This window comes from Pan troglodytes, chromosome 1 (assembly GCF_028858775.2).
Source record: "Pan troglodytes isolate AG18354 chromosome 1, NHGRI_mPanTro3-v2.0_pri, whole genome shotgun sequence".
Classification (NCBI taxonomy): domain Eukaryota; kingdom Metazoa; phylum Chordata; class Mammalia; order Primates; family Hominidae; genus Pan; species Pan troglodytes.
In genome coordinates, this window is record NC_072398.2 from 46,882,127 (window position 1) to 46,901,498 (window position 19,372).

Sequence of the window (19,372 nt, forward strand, 5' to 3'; positions counted from 1 at the left end):
CATGGATAAACAGGCAGGGTGTGTCTGGGGGTGGAAAACTGGAGAAAGCCCTCTATTCAAAGTCCCACCCTCACCACCCCCACCACCCTCACCACCCCCACCACCCTCACCACCCTCACCACCCCCACCACCCCCACCACCCCCACCACCCCCACCACCCTCACCACCCTCACCACCCCCACCACCCTCACCACCCCCACCACCCTCACCACCCTCACTAACCCCATCCCAGATGGGAGCTTTTCTTTTACATCAGAGCACCCTCCTTCCCAACCCAGCAACTCAACTCACCAACACACACACACACACACACACCCAGGTGCACCCAAACACCATTTACCCCTACCCTAGCCAGAGGGTTTTCTAAATTGGACAGGATCCCAGACTCAATTTGAATCTAGGGGAAAAGAGCAGAAGATAAAGTTCAGAGCATATAATAAAAAGAGCTACGTTTGCTGGATCACACACTGTGCTAAAGATTTCACTGACCCATTTTACAGATGAGGTTCAGCAAAATTAAGAGGTTTCGCCACCTTTCCGCCTCTCCAGACCCCCACTCCACGTCTTTGCAGTTTATAGAGCTCTTGAACATCCTTGGTTTCATTTAATTTGATCCTTTTTAATAGGTCAGGGAACGAAGCATTATTTATTCCCATTTTAAATGAAGAAACGGAGATTCGGAAATATCAAGTTACTTCCCACTGTGTCACAAAGTTAAGAATTGGCAGCGCGAACCCACGCCAGGTGGTTCAGTGGAGCCCCTAGCTGCACGCACGTACCCGGGAGCTAAGCGGCGGCCCCGGGGGCGGGGACCAGCCTCGCGCGCGCGCCCCTGCCCACCCCAGCCCGCCTGGCCGTGCCCCTGCCCGCCCCTGCCCGCGCCGCCCGCTCCATGGCTGAAAGGGTCCGGAAGTGGGGAGGCGGCCTCGGCTCCCGGAACAATGGAGGGGGATTAGGGCCGGCCCGGGTAGCGCCCCACACGTCGCGTCGGTTTCTGGGTCCTGCTCCCCAGGGCTGCGGAGGACCTGTGGAACTTTCCGGAGCTCGGCACCCTTCCCCCAAGCCCACCTGGGCGCACCGCGCCGTGCACTCCCAGCCCGGGAGAGGTTCTGTCCCGCCCGCGCTAAGTGGCCCTCTCCCTCCAAGCGCATTCCGGCCCCTGGGACCTCGAGTGCCAGTTCTGCGGTCCAGTGCCCGCCACCCTCCGCGCTGATCCTCTCTCGTTCTGCCGCTTCTCTCGTATGCCCTTCCCTCTGGATAGCGCCCCACCCATCTGCCTTCTTCCCTAACTCCCGAATTATTTGGTTCATCAGAGCTATAGAAAGACTAGATCCAAGATCTGGATCTAAAATACCTGCCCAACAAGAAGTCCTTCCTGATACCTAGCCTCACTCCCTCATGCTGCAGTTGGACTGAATAGAGTTCTCTGCCTGCCCTTATAATGTAATCCTCAGTGGCTCTGGGGTCAGACTGCCAGAGTTTATATCTTGGCCCTAACGCTTAGCAGTTGTTTGATGTTGGACTAGTTCCTTTCCTCTCTGTGCCTCAGTTTCTGCATCTATAAAATAGTATCTAATATTCCCCATGAGATAATGTTGTGAGGTTTAAATGGGAGAACCCATGGGTGTAGCATGAATGTCAGTGGACATCCCTCTCCTCACCTGCATGTAACCAACAGAGCCCCTCCTGGTGGAGAAGCAGGGCTATAAAGTTAGGAAAGATAGGCTGGGGAGGCTGTGGGTAGAGGAGGGCGTTCTGGGTCAGCCCTGCCCTTAGGAGGCAGCAGCTGCCGCTTCTCTCTGGTGCCTCCAAGTGAGTGCCACCTGCCTCGCCCCTGATCTTCTCATCCTTTGATCTTCTGATCTCTGGCCAGGGTCTCCCAGCCAAAGGCATTCCTGTCTCCCTTGCCTTCTCCAAGGAAAGGCAAAGGGCTGGACTCCCTCCCTTTGCCCCAAGCTCCTTCCTCCCTCCCCTGTGTTGTGTGTGTAACTAAGACTACCAGTCAGGCCCTGGGACGAGGTAACAGCCAGGACCCCTAAGGTGGCAGTGTCTAGGGGGAGAAGAGGGCATGGGGAAGTGTTGGACATCGGGGCTGTTACTGGGCATGATGCCCTGGGCTGGACCAGACACTGCTGGAAAGGTGCCTTCAGCCCAAGTTCCTTATTGCCAGAGCCAGTTTATGCAGAGCCCTGGATGAGCACTGGAGAAAGTGTGTGTGCCCATGTGAACAGTGTGTGTTCCCTGCCCTCAGGAAACTTCGGTCTGAGGAGAGATTCAGACCCACAGATACTGCTGGACAGAGCCTTATACATTAGTGCTGGAGGAATCTCAAGTACCTGTGGGTCAGGGAGGGCTTCCTGGAGGAAGCTTGGCCTGAGCTGGCCAAGAGAGACATGATTTGCCATCAGAAAGTGGCCTGCCTCAGAGCTGTGCCAAGGGGGGAAATGAGCTGGGGGTGTTAGCATGGGAGTGAGGGAAAGTGTGGTGGATGAACGGTGGCCTCCCTAAAGGTGTGTCTACCTCATAATCCCTGGAACCTGTGAATATGATCTTACTTGAAAAAACGGCCTTTGCAGATGTAGCTAAGTAAGAGATCTTGAGATGAGGAGCTCCTCCTGGATTATCGGAGTGGGCTGTAAATCCAGTGTCAATTGCCCTTGTGTAGACACGCAGAGCTCACACACACAGAGAAGAAGGTGAGGTGAAGACAGAGGCAGAGATCGGAGTGATGTGGTAACCACGAGAAGCTGGAAGAGGCACGCAGTGGGTTCTCCCCTGGAGTCATTGACAGGAATGTGGCCCTGCTGACATCTTGATATCGGGTTTCTGGCCTCCAGAACTGTGAAAGAATAAACTTCTGTTGTTTTAGGCCACCCAGTTTGCGGTACTTTGTCACGGCAGCCACTGGAAACTAACCCAGGTAAGCGGGGAACGATCAGCAGAGCCTCGGTGTGCTGCTGGTCCTCAAGCCCCTCTTCCCACTGTGGCTTCCTCCTGTCCTTCCCTCTGCTCGCCCTCCATCACTGGCCCAAGCCAGTGACCCATCCCACACTTCTCCACCTAGGAAAGTCATTCTCACCCCCTTGAGACTCCCTCGGATCTACTCTGATCCAGCAATTCCATTGCTGGGGACTTAACCAACAGAAACACATCCATATGCTCACTAGACAACCGTATGAAACTGCTCATAGCGGTGGTAGCCATGATACTCCCAACTAGAACATGTCTGGTTGCCCATCGACAGTGGAATGGGTAAACTGGGTTGTATTCACCCATAGTAAGTACCATGCCACAATGAGGATGAACGAACTACGACCACCAGCAACAACATGGGTGAATCCTCAAACATGGTGAGGAAAAGAAGCCAGGTGCAAAATAATGCCCCATTTATGATAAGGTTCAAAACACAGGCACAGCCTACCTATGTTGTTAGAAATCACGATCGTTGCTATCTTTGTGGGGGTGGGTAGTGACCAGCAGAGGGCATGGGGGTGGAGGGCTTTTGGAAAGCTGATGATGTTCTCTTTCTTGGTCCAGGTGCTGGTTACACAAGTGTATTTGCTTATGGAAATGTACCAAGCTATACACTTATGATATGTATGCTTTTCTATTATGTATATTATATTTAGTTTAAAAAAACAAACTCTGGGCCAGGCGCAGTGGCTCACGCCTGTAATCCCAGCACTTTGGGAGGCCAAGGCAGGCGGATCACTGGAGGCCAGGAGTTTGAGACCAGCCTGGCCAACATGGTGAAACCCCATCTCTACAAAAATATAAAAATTAGCCGGGTGTGGTGGCACATGCCTGTAATCCCAGCTACTTGGGAGGCTGAGTCAGGAGAATTGCTTGAACCTGGGAGGCTGGGAGGCAGAGGTTGCAGTGAACCAAGATCACACCACTGCACTCCAGCCTCGGTAACAGAGTGAGACTCTGTCTCAAAAAAACAAACTCTGAAAGTCTTCGTGAACCTCAGGCTTTCTGAGGGCTCCCCTCTAGGTTCCCATGGCATCCCGTGAGTAATTCTCAGTTTTTATGTCATTAAATGAAATTGGATGTTTATTTCTGTATATTGTTTCATCATACTTATCTGTGTATCCCCAGCAGTTTCCCCAGGCTCTGGCACATAGTAGATGCTCAATAAACACTTGAGATTTGCTGGCATGGCCATGGGCTTTGGTGTTGCCAGACTTCTCTCCCAGGGTTAACTGGCCATTGGCCCCAGCTCCCTGGATCTTCACAGGATTCCACAATGAGACACATTCCTTCACACTGCTGCCCCATCCTAGCCACCTTCTAAGTGCCCCCACAACCAGCCTATGCTTGTCTCCTGCCTCATGCTTAATGCACACGATGGTAATTTTCTGACCCAATCGTAATCTCTGTCAATGCAAAATTCAAGTCTTACTTATCTGGGATCTTCAGAGCCTAGGCAAGTGTCGGGAACACTGTGGAGATTCAAGAACCCACAGCCTCAAGTTGCTAGAGTCCTCTATCCAAGCCTAGGGGCAGGCACATACCTTTGTTCGTCCTAGCTTGTTTGGAATTGGATGGAAATTTTCAAAAGAAGTTTTCTTTAAAAAAAATCAAGAGATTGAATAGGAAAGGCAAAAGCTTCTAAGTGGAAGGGTTTATAGAACAGATGTCTCACTCTAATGAAACCCAAGCCTGGCCACGAGCTGACTGGCTGGCAGCTTAAGAGGCTCCCCAGTGCGGCTCCATCCTCACCGCAGCCGTCTGGGTTGGAAGCCACACCTCGGGCTCCTGCCTGCGGTGGAGCCAGGTTAGTGCTACTACCAGGTCTGAAGAGGGCTGCCCTCCCTCCCTCTCTCTCAAATAAGTCCATCTGCTCCAGCCTAGGGTTTTTGTTTTTGTTTTTTTTCTGCTCTGTACCTCCCAGCCTCTGGCCAGTCATTTGTTCATTCATTCATTCACTCATTCATCTCTTTACTCATTCCACCAATATTTTTGAGCATCCATGTGCAGAGGGCTTGGGCCAGCACTGAGGATACCAGGAGAGCAATGGTGGCCAGGCCCCTGCTTTCTTGGGGGTCCCAGCCTGGTCTGAGAAACAGACAAGTAACCAGGAATCAGAACCCAAGGGAATGAGCCTTGGGGCAGGGCAGGCACACAGAGGGGAGGCCTCCCCCAGAGTTGAGGGATTAGGGAAGGTTTCCCAGAGGAAGAGACATCTCAGTCAGCCCCTTACATCCTAAATGAAACTGATGCTTCCTTGCCTCTTCCAAATACCCCACCAGAGCAGCAGGCTTCTGGTCTGAACCCATTTCTTCACCACATCCTTGCAGTAAATCAACCGTGATGTCCATAGGGCTGTTTCTTATAGACCTGGATATAAACCAATGGTGCATCACCTAAGTACAAACTAGGTAAAAGCAGTTCTGTAGGAGATGGAGTAGAGAGTGGCTGTCCAGAAGCTCCACTGATGATCTGACTTATTCCATGAATAAGCTTGAGGCAGTGCTTGGCAAACCCTAAAATGAAGATTCTGGCTCAGTAGGTCAGGGTTGAGGCCTGAGCTTCTGCATTCCTCACACACTCCCAGATGATGCCGATGCTATGCTGCTGGGCTGTGAACCATACTTCGAGTGAAAGGCTTTAGGATATCCAAGGGAATCCATAGAATAAACCTCCTTTAAGCAATCTTTTATAAATATGTTTTAAATCACTTTTTTTAACTAAGTGTTGACCAGGCTGACTCATAGAAATATGCCACTGTGGCCTGGTCTAGACAAAGGTGTCTGGCCAAGGGGCCAACCAGAGGACAAAATCTGCTCCTGCCCTACTCATCAACTCTGCCCGCTCCCCACGTGGTAGGGCCACTGGGGCAAGGGGCACCCTTTTCTATTTCTCACAAAGATGTTGCCTGGACTAGCTGCAGCCCAGAACACTGTGGGGCGGGCAGGCTGAGTGGATGTGTGGATTTCTGAGGAGGAGCAGGGAGAGGCCTCTGACCTCCTCAGCAGCAGGCAGCCCCTCCAGGATCCCTGGGGATGGCAGGTGTGGCGTCTCCAAGGTTGCCTTTACAGGCCAGGATCCCTTCCTCATGGAGAAAGTGAAATGAAACCCAGGTCACCCCACCATTGCCTATGGGGCTAACAAAGAAGGGGTTAGCTTTGGGCTCTCTCCCCTCTGGCCAAAATAGGAGGGAAACTTGGGGACACTATGATAGGAAGGAGGAGGGACTCTAGGAAGAACTTCCCAGTGATCACATTCCCAGGGGGTCAAACACTAAGCAAATGGTGGGGTGTAATGACTTGATCTGCCCATCTGGAGGTCCCAGCCCAGGTTAGGGGTAAGGGGCTGGAGTAAGGTGTCAGAAGGGCTCCCCAGGCCAAGTTTCTGAGCTTCCAAGCCTTCCCCTCTTACTACACTCTTTACCCCTATGGCTCTAGGGCCATTTGCTCATTGGCACTGGGCATGCTAGGGTTCCAGGAGTTAGCCCAGGTATTTCCTGACCCCAAGCCCCACCCCCAGCAGGTGCCCTGGGCCCCACAACATGGTGCCTTTGTGCCCCCATGCCAATCTAGACAGTGAAGCTAATGCTTTCTGGCAGGTGGAGGCAGGGCAGGCAGAGGGGGAGGTGGCACCCTGGGCTTCTGCATTAGAGGAGGGGAGTGGGCAACGAGGCGAGGGCTGGCGTGGCGTCGGCTGGCGGGGTGGTAGGCATTCCTCTTTCCACTGGCTGCACATAGTTAATGGGGGGCCTTGTTCTGGGTAGGCACACAGCCCTTGAGATGCTGATGATGGCCATGTCCTGTCCCGGCCCCTGGGATCTCAAGTCTCACGGAGTGAACACTGCAAATCTCAGGGGACCCTGGCACCTCCCTCACATCACAGTCTCCTCTTCATTGGCTCACTCATGCCCCTTCTCTCTCTCTCTCTCCTCCTTCTCCTCTCTCTCTCCCCTCTCTGTATCTTTCTTTATACACCATCATTTGTCTCTATAATATCCTGGGGTCAGGAACTCTCACCCCACAGGAAACAGACCCAAAGGCATCAGAGGACTTGTCCAAAGGCACTCAGCATGTTGGCAGCAAAGACAGCGTCCTAGCCCAGGGTCTCCTGATCCCACTTCCACCAGAGAACAAACCTAAAGTTCCAGTTGCTGGAGTCAGGAGGGTTGCGACGAAATTGGAGGAGGGAAACTTTGGAAGCACCTCCTTCCTTCAGAGGACTCATGCAGCTCCTCACTCCAAAGGACAGAGAAAAACTGCAGCAGGAGGGTGGGAGATTGGAGGGAGAGGCTGAGCCAGCAGGGCTCTGCAGGTCAGTGGTAGGATTTCCCAAGTCCAGGCGCTCACTTGGGGCGTTACTAAGAATCTATCTCCACAGCTGGACCAGCGACTCTGTTTTTTGCAGTGAAAGTTAGTGTCAGCACCTAGCACAGCTGTGCCTACTACTAAGTGTATACTTAATACATATTCATAGGTTGAATAAATGAAAAATAATAGCTAACATCCATTGAATGGTTACTGTGTGCCAGACGCCGTTCTAGGCACTTTGCATTTATTAACTCATTTAACAAGGGCATCGTTGTCATCCCTCTATTACAGGTGAGGAAACTAAGGCACAAAGAGGGTAAATCTTTCCCCAAGGATTGGTAAAAGGCAGAGCCAGAATCTGAACTTAGGTGGAGTGGCTCTGGGGTTTGTGCACTTACCCACTCTGCTAGATTTATAAGAAACTGGGAAGGAGGCCAACACACACAGGATCTGACATCTGTGGGATGGGCCCTCTGCCCTCCCTTTCAAGCAGAATCCCTGCCCGCCAGAGCCTGACAACTGCCTCATTCCCAGAAACACTGAGACTCTGGTGTGCCCCCTGTGCCCACTCTAGCACAATGCACCCCATAGACCCTGGCCCCTGCAGATGCCACGCTCAGGCCAAGAAGCACCTCCAACCCAAGGATGCTCAGTCTCCCCTCTAGTCCTGGGGCCACCTCCTGCCCATCTGGACAAAGGCTGCCTCATCTCCCCTGTGGCATCCCTGAGAGGGAGACCCCTTCCTCTCATCCCCTCCTGCCCTAGCCCCTAGGTTAAGGGGAGAAAGGGCTACATAATTTGCAGGACCGGCCGGGCACAGTGGCTCACACCTGTAATCCCAGCACTTTGGGAGGTCAAGGTGGGTGGATCACCTGAGGTCAGGAGTTCGAGACCAGCCTGGCCACATGGCGAAAACCCGTCTCTACTAAAAATACAAAAATTAGCTGGGCATGGTGGCAGGAGCCTATAATCCCAGCTACTTGAGAGGCTGAGGCAGAAGAATCACTTGAACCCGAGAGGCGGAGGTTGCAGTGAGCCAAGATAGCGCCATTGCACTCCAGCCTGGTTGACAGAGCGAGACTCTGTCTCAATAAATAAATAAATAAATAAAAAAAATAATTTGCAGCACCCAGTGCAAAATAAAAATGTGGGGCCCCTTGTAATAAAATTATTAAAAATTTACGCAGCTCTGTCGCCTGTAATCCCAGCAAGTTCAAGACCAGCCTGGGCAATATAGTGAGACCCCACTATAAGTTTTAAGTTTTTTAATTTTAAAAAAACTTAAAAATTAGCTGGTTGTGGTGGTGTGCACCTGTAGTCTCGGCTACTCAGGAGGCTGAGGTGGGAGGATCACTTGAGCCCAGGGAATTGAGGCTGCAGTGAGTGGAGATCATACCATTGCACTCCAGCCGGGGTGACAGTGCAAGATCCTGTCTCAAAAAAATAAAATAAAATAACACACACACACAACCAAAAAAATAACATGGCAACAGCAGAGCAATGGCCCAAGCACAGGGCCCTGTGTGACTGCATGGGTGGCATGTCTGTGAAGGGATCCTGGCCACCCAGTCACACATGCTGAAGCAGGTAACTGCGCTGGGGGGCCGGGTCCAGGATGGCCTGAGAGGTGATCTGTTTCCCGGGTCTGACTCCTTTGGGTCCTGAGCTCTCATTGGCCCCAGGTAAGTGAGGGTGGGAGCCCAGGTCCTGTCGCAATGCTCATTCTCTCTTGCTTTTGTCCTAGACAATGGTTCCCTTCCTTTCTCGTCTCCTCCCAGTCTCCTAATCTGCTCTGTCCACCACAAAGGCAGCGGATTAGTTTACAGCCCCTAACTGCCTCAACTCTCACAATTCCTGGACACTTGATCCAGTGTCCTCCATCCTCAAACACTCCCAACCCTGGGTTGCCCCAGATCTGGAGCTGAGAGAAGGGAGAAAAAATGAAATGCATACACAGGAACTGTTTACAGTCCTGTCCTGAGCGCCCCCTGCAGGCGGAGACCCATACTAGGGGTGTGTGTGTGTGTGTGTGTGTTGTGTGTGTGTGTGTGTGTTGTGTGCGTGTGTGTGTTCTTGAAGGATGTGTATGTATGTTTGAAGGAGGTGTGTGTGTGTGTTTGAAGGAGGTGTGTGTGTGTGCATGTTAGGTGTGTGTGTGAAGGAGGGCTGTGTGTTTGAAGGAGGTGTGTGTGTGTGTTTGAAGGAGGTGTGTGTGTTAGGGGTGTGTGTGTATGTTTGAAGGAGGTGTGTGTGTGTGTTTGAAGGAGGTGTGTGTGTGTGTTAGGTGTGTGTGTGTTTGAAGGACGGGTGCGTGTTTGAAGGAGGTGTGTGTGTTTGAAGGAGGTGTGTGTGTTAGGGGTGTGTGTGTATGAAGGAGGTGTGTATGTTTGAAGGAGGTGTGCGTATGTGTTTGGAGGTGTGTGTGTGTATTTGAAGGAGGTGTGTGTGTGTGTTTGAAGAAGGTGTGTGTGTTAGGGGTGTGTGTGTATGTTTGAAGGAGGTGTGTGTGTATGTTTGAAGGAGGTGTGCGTATGTGTTTGGAGGTGTGTGTGTGCGTGAAGGAGGGTGTGTGTGTGTGTTTGAAGGAGGGTGTGTGTGTTTGGAGGTGTGTGTTAAGTGTGTGTGTGTGTTTGGAGATGTGTGTGTGTGTTTGAAGGTGTGTGTTAGGTGTGTGTGTGTTTGGAGGTGTGTGTGAAGGAGGTGTTAGGTGTGTGTGTGTGCTTGAAGGTGTGTGTTAGGTGTGTGTGTCTTTGGAGGTGTGTGTGTGTTTGGAGGGTGTGTGTGTGTTTGAAGGAGGTGTGTGTTTGAAGGAGGTGTGTGTTAGGTGTGTGTGTGTTTGGAGGGGTGTGTGTGTGTTTGAAGGAGGTGTGTGTTAGGTGTGTGTGTGTTTGGAGGTGTGTGTGTTTGAAGGAGGTGTGTGTTAGGTGTGTGTGTGTGTTTGCAGGTGTGTGTGTGTTTGAAGGAGGTGTGTGTTAGGTGTGTGTGTGTTTGGAGGTGTGTGTGTGTTTGGAGGGGTGTGTGTGTTTGAAGAAGGTGTGTGTGTTTAGAGGGTGTGTGCGTGTTTGAAGGAGGTGTGTGTTAGGTGTGTGTGTGTGGAGGTGTGTGTGTGTTTGAAGGAGGTGTGTGTTAGGTGTGTGTGTGTGTTTGGAGGTGTGTGTGTGAAGAAGCTGTGTGTTAGGTGTGTGTGTGGAGGTGTGTATGTGTGTTTGAAGGAGGTGTGTGTTAGGTGTGTGTGTGTTTCAAGGAGGGGTGTGTTAGGTGTGTGTGTGTTTGGAGGTGTGTGTGTTTGAAGGAGGTGTGTGTTAGGTGTGTGTGTGTGGAGGTGTGTTTGTGTGTTTGAAGGTGTGTGTAAGGTGTGTGTGTGTGGAGGTGTGTGTCTGAAGGAGGTGTGTGTTAGGTGTGTGCGTGTGTGTGGAGGTGTGTGTGTGTTTGAAGGAGGGGTGTGTTAGGTGTGTGTTTGGAGGAGGTGTGTGTTAGGTGTGTGTGTGTCTTTGGAGGTGTGTGTGTGAAGGAGGTGTGTGTTAGGTGTGTGTGTGTTAGGTGTGTGTGTGTTTGGAGGAGGTGTGTGTTTGGAGGTGGGTGTGTGTGTTTGGAGGTGTGTGTTTGAAGGAGGTGTGTGTTAGGTGTGTGTGTGTTTGGAGGTGAGTGTGTGTGTTTGGAGGTGTGTGTGTGTTTTGAGGTGTGTGTGAAGGAGCTGTGTGTTAGGTGTGTGTGTTTGGAGAGGTGTGTGTGTGTTTGAAGGAGGTGTGTGTTAGGGGTGTGTGTGTGCGGAGGTGTGTGTGTGTTTGAAGGAGGTGTGTGTTAGGTGTGTGTGTTAGGTGTGTGTGTGTTTGGAGGTGTGTGTGTCTGAAGGAGATGTGTGTTAGCTGTGTGTGTGGAGGTGTGTGTGTTTGAAGGAGGGGTGTGTTAGGTGTGTGTGTGGAGGTGTGTGTGTGTTTGAAGGAGGTGTGTGTTAGGTGTGTGTGTGTTTGGATGTATGTGTTTGAAGGAGGTGTGTGTGTTTGAAGGAGGTGTGTGTTAGGTGTGTGTGTGTGTTTGGAGGTGTGTGTGTTTGAAGGAGGTGTGTGTTAGGTGTGTGTGTGTTTGGAGGTGTGTGTGTGTTTGAAGGAGTTGTGTGTTAGGTGTGTGTGTGTTTGAAGGAGGTGTGTGTTAGGTGTGTGTTTGAAGGAGGTGTGTGTTAGGTGTGTGTGTGTTTGAAGGAGGTGTGTGTTAGGTTGTGTGTTTGGAGGTGTGTGTGTGAAGGAGGTGTGTGTGTTTGGAGGTGTGTGTGTTTGGAGGTGTGTGTGTGCTTGAAGGAGGTGTGTGTTAGGTGTGTGTGTTTAGAGGTGTGTGTTAGGTGTGTGTGTGTGTTTGGAGGTGTGTGTTTGAAGGGGGTGTGTGTTAGGTGTGTGTGTGTTTAGAGGTGTGTGTTAGGTGTGTGTGTGTTTGGAGGTGTGTGTGTGTTTGAAGGAGGTGTGTGTTAGGTGTGTGTGTGTTTGGATGTATGTGAAGGAGGTGTGTGTTAGGTGTGTGTGTGTTTGAAGGAGGTGTGTGTTAGGTTGTGTGTTTGGAGGTGTGTGTGTGAAGGAGGTGTGTGTGTTTGGAGGTGTGTGTGTGTTTGGAGGTGTGTGTGTGTGCTTGAAGGAGGTGTGTGTGTGTTTAGAGGTGTGTGTTAGGTGTGTGTGTGTGTTTGGAGGTGTGTGTTTGAAGGGGGTGTGTGTTAGGTGTGTGTGTTTGGAGGTGTGTGTTTGAAGGGGGTGTGTGTTAGGTGTGTGTGTGTTTGGAGGTGTGTGTGTGTTTGGAGGTGTGTGTGTTTGGAGGAGGTGTGTGTTAGGTGTGTGCATGTGTTTGGAGGTGTGTGTGTTTGGAGGAGGTGTGTGATAGGTGTGTGTGTGTTTAGAGGTGTGTGTTAGGTGTGTGTGTGTGTTTGGAGGTGTGTGTTTGAAGGGGGTGTGTGTTAGGTGTGTGTGTGTTTGGAGGTGTGTGTGTGTTTGGAGGTGTGTGTGTTTGGAGGAGGTGTGTGTTAGGTGTGTGCATGTGTTTGGAGGTGTGTGTGTTTGGAGGAGGTGTGTGTGTTTGGAGGAGGTGTGTGTTAGCTGTGTGCGTGTGTTTGGAGGTGTGTGTTTGGAGGAGGTGTGTGATAGGTGTGTGTTTGGAGGTGTGTGTGTGCTTGAAGGAGGTGTGTGTGTTTGGAGGTGTGTGTGTTTGAAAGAGGTGTGTTTGGAGGTGTGTGTGTGTGGAGGTGTGTGTGTTTGGAGGTGTGTGTGTTTGGAGATGTGTGTGTGATGTGTGTGCGTTTGGAGGTGTGTGTGTGGTGTGTGTGGAGGTGTGTGGAGGTGTGTGTGTTTGGAGGTGTGTGTGGAGGTGTGTGTGTGTGGAGGTGTGTGTTAGGTGTGTGTGGAGGTGTGTGGAGGTGTGTGGAGGTGTGTGTGTGTGGATGTGTGTGTGGAGGTGTGTGTGTGTTTGGAGGTGTGTGTGTGGAGGTGTGTGTGTGTGTTTGGAGGTGTGTGTGTGGAGGTTGTGTGTGGAGGTGTGTGTGTGTGTTTGGAGGTATGTGTGTGGAGGTGTGTGTGTGGAGGCGTGTGTGTGTGTTTGGAGGTTGTGTGTGGAGGTGTGTGTGTAGGTGTGTGTATGTGGAAGTGTGTGTGTGTGTGGAGGTGTGTGTGGAGGTGTGTGTGTTTGGAGGTGTGTGTGTGTGTGTTTGGAGGTTGTGTGTGTGTGTGGAGGTGTGTGTGTGTGTGTGTGTTTGGAGGTGTGTGTGTGTGCTTGAAGGAGGTGTGTGTGATGTGATCCCAAGAAAAGGAACGACGAGCACAGATCCTGCCTTCAGGAAGCTCCCAGACTGAAGGAGGAGGCATGGCCCCTGCCCTAAAAGAGTTCCCCTCTCCTGATGCAAAGAAACACAGCTTCTGTCCACAAGGAACCCTGAATCTGATGAAGTAGAGCATCACAATCAGACAAACATACAGACAGATGGGGACACACACACCCTACAAAGACATAGTGAACATAACACTACCTGGTATTTTCACAGGGAATAAAATCACACCCCCTCTGTGCTAAACACCCCCCAAGGAGGATCTTGCTTCATGCAACAACTCACCGGGCAGAGATGATTATTGACACTTGACAAACAAGTGTCAACCTTGGTCTTCCCATTCCTTGGCCTGTGGGTTTTCCTTTGCACCACAACCGCCTTTCAGGGGCTTCCGCATTAGGAGCATCAGTTAGACACAAGCGTTCCCTCCTCTGTGCCCCGCCTGCTGCGCAGTATCTGGCCCTGCCTAGGTCTATTTCTCACTTCCTACAACAGGTCAGTTATTTGCGCTTGTCTTATCTCTCTCTCCAAGGCTCCAGGGGAGAGGAAAGAGGGCAAGCATCCAATCCACATTTGTCAAATGAACAAATGAGTGATTGAATGAATGAATGAATGAATGCTTGCTCCTCACAACAGCCTGGGAGTTCAAGTGGCACTATCATTGGTTATTAACACGGGGCATGAGGGGCACCGCAGCACCAGTGGGGATGACAGGTATTGCCAGAATCCACACAGTGTGCTGATGGCAACCGGGGCTTACACACACTCTACCGAACTGCGCTGTTCTTCTTCGTGCAAAGGAACATGGAGCATGTTGGGAGAGGTCCAGAGACCTGGAGAAAAGAATCCTCACACTGGATTCACTGGGAAGGCTTCCTTCCTATAGGAGGTGCTAAAAGCTTCTTAGTGGGGGCTGCCTTTGGCCTGTTTCTCAGGAGCCAATAATAACTCAGGTAGGGGGGCAATTCTAACTTGCCAATCACACAGGGAGTTGGAATAAACCTCCATGTACTAGGCTCCCATTTTCCTGGTTCACCCACATATTCCCCTATACAAAGAAGCACTTCATCTGCCCTGCAAGAACCCCAGCAATGCACTGAGCTGGGGGTGCTACATGGAGAGAGTGACTCCGCACTGCTCCTCTGCTCCTCCCCCTCCATGAGTCCATCTGCCTTGGCTTTGGGCCTGGGGACCACATCCAAGTCCCTGACACTGGTGCAATGGAAGACACTCAGCACCTTTCTGCCACCTTATGCAGTCTGGACACTCTTGGGGACACTCCCACCTCCTCCAGCACCTCCAAGCGCAAAGGGGAAAGGATGGTGGCAGAAGCAGAGGGTGAGAGGAATTGTGTCCTAGGACCGACCCTCTGGGTCTCACTCTCGGCAAGCCCTAGGCAGGCAGAGTCAAATAGGTGAAATGAAGGGCCACTGCAGGCCTGCCTCCACCGCTCCTCCCAAGTGCCTCTTCTCAAGGGGAGACCAGATAGATAATAACCATAGCTCCCATAGATTGGGCATTTGCTATGTGCCAAGCACTGTGTCTAATTATAAACATCTTTCCGTATGCCCATTTTGAAAGCAAGAAAACAGAAGCTGAGAGAGGTGAAGAAACACACAGCCATAGCTGGTTAGAGCTGGAACTTAGCCTTGAACCCATGTCTGCTTGGCTGCAAACATGCACTCTTTCTTCTATAGCAGTGCTTCCAGGTGTGTGCCCAGATGGGGTCTCCTATCCCTTGGGATGGCTGGATGCTGCCCAGGGTTGACTGGGTGCCTTTCACCTGAGAGGCCTTGTTGGTTTAACCCAGGACACTGAATACCTTGGATTGCATTTGTGTGTTTGTGTATGTGTGTGTCTGTGTATTTAAAATGTGTGCCCTGAGGGAAAAAGGGAAGAAAACCCTGCTCTAGAACATGCTGCCCCAGGGAGTGGGACAGAACAGGTCGTGGAGGTGAAGTACAAAAGCCCCAATGTGGTTCCTCATTCTAACCTGGGCTCATGGCTTCCCCTTCTCCTGGCCCTGAGTTAAGTCCTTCTGGTCTTCAGGACTCAAGCCTCTTCTCTCTCCCCTGGGCCTTCCCTGACCACCTCGGTCCTCTTTCTCCCTTGAATGCCTGTGGACCTCACCTCTGGTCCTCCCTGGATGCTCCCAGGATTATCTGATACAGTGAGTTCACTTTTCACGTGCACCTGGCTGGTCTCTCACTGACAGTCATCACCCTGACTGCCTCCCAGAGGACCCAGCAGACAGTAGGTCCTCAACATCAACGCTGATGATAATCTCCACACTCAAGGATTCCGTCTTACCCTCCCCAGAGTCCCCAATTTCTGTGCTGAGCCCCAATACCTTCCCCTCCAAGTAGCCCCCATAGATGGGCTCCCAGAAACCACTGCTGGTGGATGGGAGGGAAATGGGGCAAACCACTGATCCTTCCCCCAGAAAGACAGGAACTGTAACTAGGCTTTGAGAGGGTGCTTGGCCTGAGATTTTGACACAGCCAGAGTCCTGCTCATTCCCTTGGAGTTTGGAAACCCCTCAGCTGTGGGCCTCTGAGAGGCAGTAGATAAAGTGGGTAGGAGGGAGGCTGCCTGGGCTGAAATCCCCCCACCAGCAACTAGTGGCAGGTTGTCTTAGGCAAGCTCCTTAGCACTGAAAAGCCTTGGTTTCCTCATTGGTAAGTGGGGATAACACTAGCACCTCTCTCATGGGGTTTATGTGAGATGATGCAGATAAAGTGCTTGAGCGCACTTCCTGCCACATGCCAATCATTCAATAAATGCTGGTTATTACTATTATTGGTAAAGGAAGAGACATCAGGGTGATGGTGGATTCCTATGTATGTCTCTCTGAACCTATGGGGGGCCATCAAGACTGGGTCCCAAGAATGAACGTTCCTGATGAGCTAGTGTCTTTCTGGAAGAAGATCACAGTCCAGGGCATGAAAATATCAACCAGGAAGGTATCCTCACTGTGCTGGAGCAGACAGGAGAGGCAGAGAGCTGGGCGCAAGATGCTTCCCCGGTCCCAGCCTCAAATTCACATCTCACAGTTAATCAGAGAGGGCCCTGATCTCCCAGGGATGGGGAGAATTGAAGACACAGAGCATAGGCATCCCCTGATGGTTTCTGGAGGAGACAAAAGATTGTAGCAGAGAAGCGGGGGCTGGGGATGGGACACAAAGGAAACTTCAGTTCTGGAGGTGCCTTAAGTAGCCGGGCCCAGCTCCCCTCCAACCCGCCAGCCGCCGGCCTGCCCATGGCCTGCTCTGGCATGGCTCCGGGGGGCACAGTGCCAACCCCTGAGCTCTCCCCCCACCATGTCCTTTTGCTGATTCCAAAATAACTCTCTGCTCACTGCCCAAGTTTGGCCTCTCGGGTGTTTTTCTCCTCCTGGGACCTGTTCTCCCATGTCTGAAGGGCGGGAGGAGAGACCTGAATTGTCATTAGGGACTGGAGATCACTCGATTTTTGCCAATGGACTAGTTAGTACAAAGGGGACCCCACGATTCTCAGAAGCCCCCAGGTCAGTGAGTTCATTTCGGTTTGGCTAAAAGAAGTTGCCATTTCCAACATGGGGAAGGGAGATTGGCATTTTCTCCGCCACCCCATCTCCTGCACCTTCCCAAGGTGTCTGAAGCCCCAGCAGGCTCCTTGATCTTAGCCCTGCTCCCAATAGTGACTCACTAGCCTAAGGTCACATAGCCCATTAAGAATGAGCTCAGAGGAGGATCCTCACGGCCCCTCAGGGCATGTCTGCCCCCAACCCCCACAACAACACTCCCAATCCCAAATGACCCATTCACCCCTGCTTTTCCTTGGGCTATAGCAGAGAAACTCTAATTTCAAGGAACTCTGATTTCTGGGGAGAAGCTGTACTCTCCAGACAGCGCTAACCTAGAAGCCCAGATTCTTCCTCTTTGGAGAGTCTCCCACCAGGCGGCAGGCTTAGCCCCAGCTCCTCCGGGCATCCCCTGGGAGAAGGATCACTTCCTCCACCATCCCGGCCCAGGAGCCCAAGAGCAGAACTGGCTGCTTGAAAGGCCTGTTTCCCTGAAAGGCAGTGGGACGGGCTTTGTTAGTAAAGGAGGAGGGTGGGAGGGAAGGAAGGGTGATCTGATGGGGCTCCAGAAGATGAGACTCTGCCATCCTAACTCCCCGTCCTGTCACCAGTAGCTCTGCTGGGCCCTTTTCACAGTAGTTTATTTGTAGCTGAAGGCAATAAGAAAAACAATATTAATAGTAAACATTTTGTAAGCCCTTATAGCATAAAAGACCCTTTGCTTTCTTTGTCTCATTTGCTTCTCCTCACAACCCTTTGAGGTAGATACTATTAGTGTTTCCATTTTAAAGACTGAGAAACTGGAGCTTTGGGGAGGTTAAGTGATTTGCCCAAAGACACAGCTCATCAACAGTGGAGCTGAGACTCAAGCCCGCGCCCAGCAGGGCCTCCCCATTGGGATACCTTCTGTGCCCTGTGTGTCTCTCCCCTGGGGGGCGTGGGTCAGTGCAGGAAGCAGGCTGCAGCGCATGTGGGGCCATCAGGGTTGACAGCCCATGGAATGGGGGGAAGGCGGGGTGGAGTGGGGGCGGGCTGGGGGCCAACTCTGCTCTGAGCCAGGCTTTCTTCTCCTCCGCCAGCCGCCCCACCCAGCCGCGCCCCATGCCCGCTGCTGCCAGAGCCGAGAGGTTTCCTTTTTCTTTTGCCTAGGGCTGTTTCCTGCCTTTCCTTTGAACTGGGGTGTTGGCTCCCCCACACATTCACCCACCTCCGGCGACCCCCTGGGTCTGCCTTCTGATGGGCCCACCCTACTAGGCTCCACTTTGGAGCAAGGCTGGCACAGGAGAGCCCCAGGGGACCCCACTTCCTGGAGTCACTGTACCCCTCCTTCGCCCTTCTCTTCCCCACCCTGGTCTGGGTGCTGCCTGGGTCCTCCCCTTCCCTCCTTCCCTTCCCTCACTGCCTGCAGCTGAGCAGCTCTCCCGGGGAGCTTTCTCTGTCCCACACCAGGAGCAGGAGATTCAAAGTGGATTGCTCCCTGCCTCTCCCACTTTCTAGTTTTTCATCCAAAACATGGCTTCTCTGGACATTGAGGTCCAGAGAAGTTTTGGGACTTGCACAGGGTCTCATAGCAACTGAGAGACTGAAGATTAGAACTCACAAACCCCACGTTTCCGGAAGGAGGAGTCAAACTCTTAGAATCTATTAGAAAGGGCGACTAAGACTGGGCCAGGGAAGGGTGGCCTTGGAAGTGAGAAATGAGACCTGGCACGTTGGCACCCCCACCCCCAATTCACAACACATCCTCTCCAAGGCTGGCTCTCCCCTGTTAAGGCTGCCTGTTTCTCTGCTTCCTCATCTGTAGCCCCTGCAGGGGCCCGTCTAGACCATGTAAGGGAGCATGCTGGCGTCTTCCATCAGGTGCTCCCCTCCCCTCCCTGGATTTTCAGACTGTACTCTTAAAAAAAAAAAAAAAAACCTAAAATTAGTCTGGTTCCCAGTAGAACTCACTCCGTCTTCTTGGCAGCTTCTTGCACCTCTCACAGCCCCCAACTACACACACACCTATCCTATGCCTTTCATAGAACAGGACTGCTTCCCTCCCTCCCATGCTAGCTCCAGGACTTCCTCCTCCAGGAAGACTTCCATGACTGACATTTCTTGGCCCTGGTCACCCTAATAACAACACTGGCTAACATTTATCGAGCTCTTCCCATGGACCAGACATTATGCCAAACCCTTTGCAAACATCATCTAAGTGAATCCACACAACAACCCTATGAGGTAGATCTTAACCCTGTTTACAGGTGAGGAAACTAAGTCACAGAAGGGCTAATCAACTGGCTGGGGGTTACATAGCTAGTAAGTGATAGCTTGAACTCTGCTTTGTTGTAGCAAATGCCACAACCCCTTACTCTCTGCCTCCAGCATCCTGCCTCCATCATTTTGGCTGTAGACATCCCCTGCAAATTACCCTGTATCTACACACACACACAGACACACACAGACACATATGCACACACCATCTAACCTTTCAAACAAGTCCAGTGGTTATCAGTTATCACAGGCAATCTTAAAGGGAGTGAATTCCTAAGAAAGCAATCAGCAGTCTGAATGGGGGTTGCATGGTGTAGCGGCCCCTCCCTCAGCCCTGGTGGCAGTGGGCGATGAAAATGGGTGCTTAGGTGTGACTGCAAGTGCATGAGCCTGAGGTCTTTTACAACTAGCTGCGTGAGACACCTTTTCTGGCACCATCTGTTTACTGACACTGCTCAGCCTTGCGGGCCCAGAGTA

General features: G+C 51.8%; 1 protein-coding gene across 7 annotated transcripts in view; it reads right to left on the minus strand.

Annotated features, from left to right (window-relative positions):
• The window catches only part of LGR6 (leucine rich repeat containing G protein-coupled receptor 6), a 127,629-nt gene that overhangs the window by 104,202 nt on the left and 4,055 nt on the right, over positions 1-19,372 (minus strand). Inside the window, exon 1 of one of the 7 annotated variants that reach the window (XM_063793660.1) lies at positions 1,069-1,176. The exons of the other annotated variants lie outside the window; for them this stretch is intronic. Coding sequence (XP_063649730.1) covers positions 1,069-1,151 — 83 coding nt within the window. The 5' untranslated portion in view covers positions 1,152-1,176. Of the gene's footprint in view, positions 1-1,068; positions 1,177-19,372 lie in introns of those variants that run through there. 7 annotated transcript variants of the gene reach the window in all.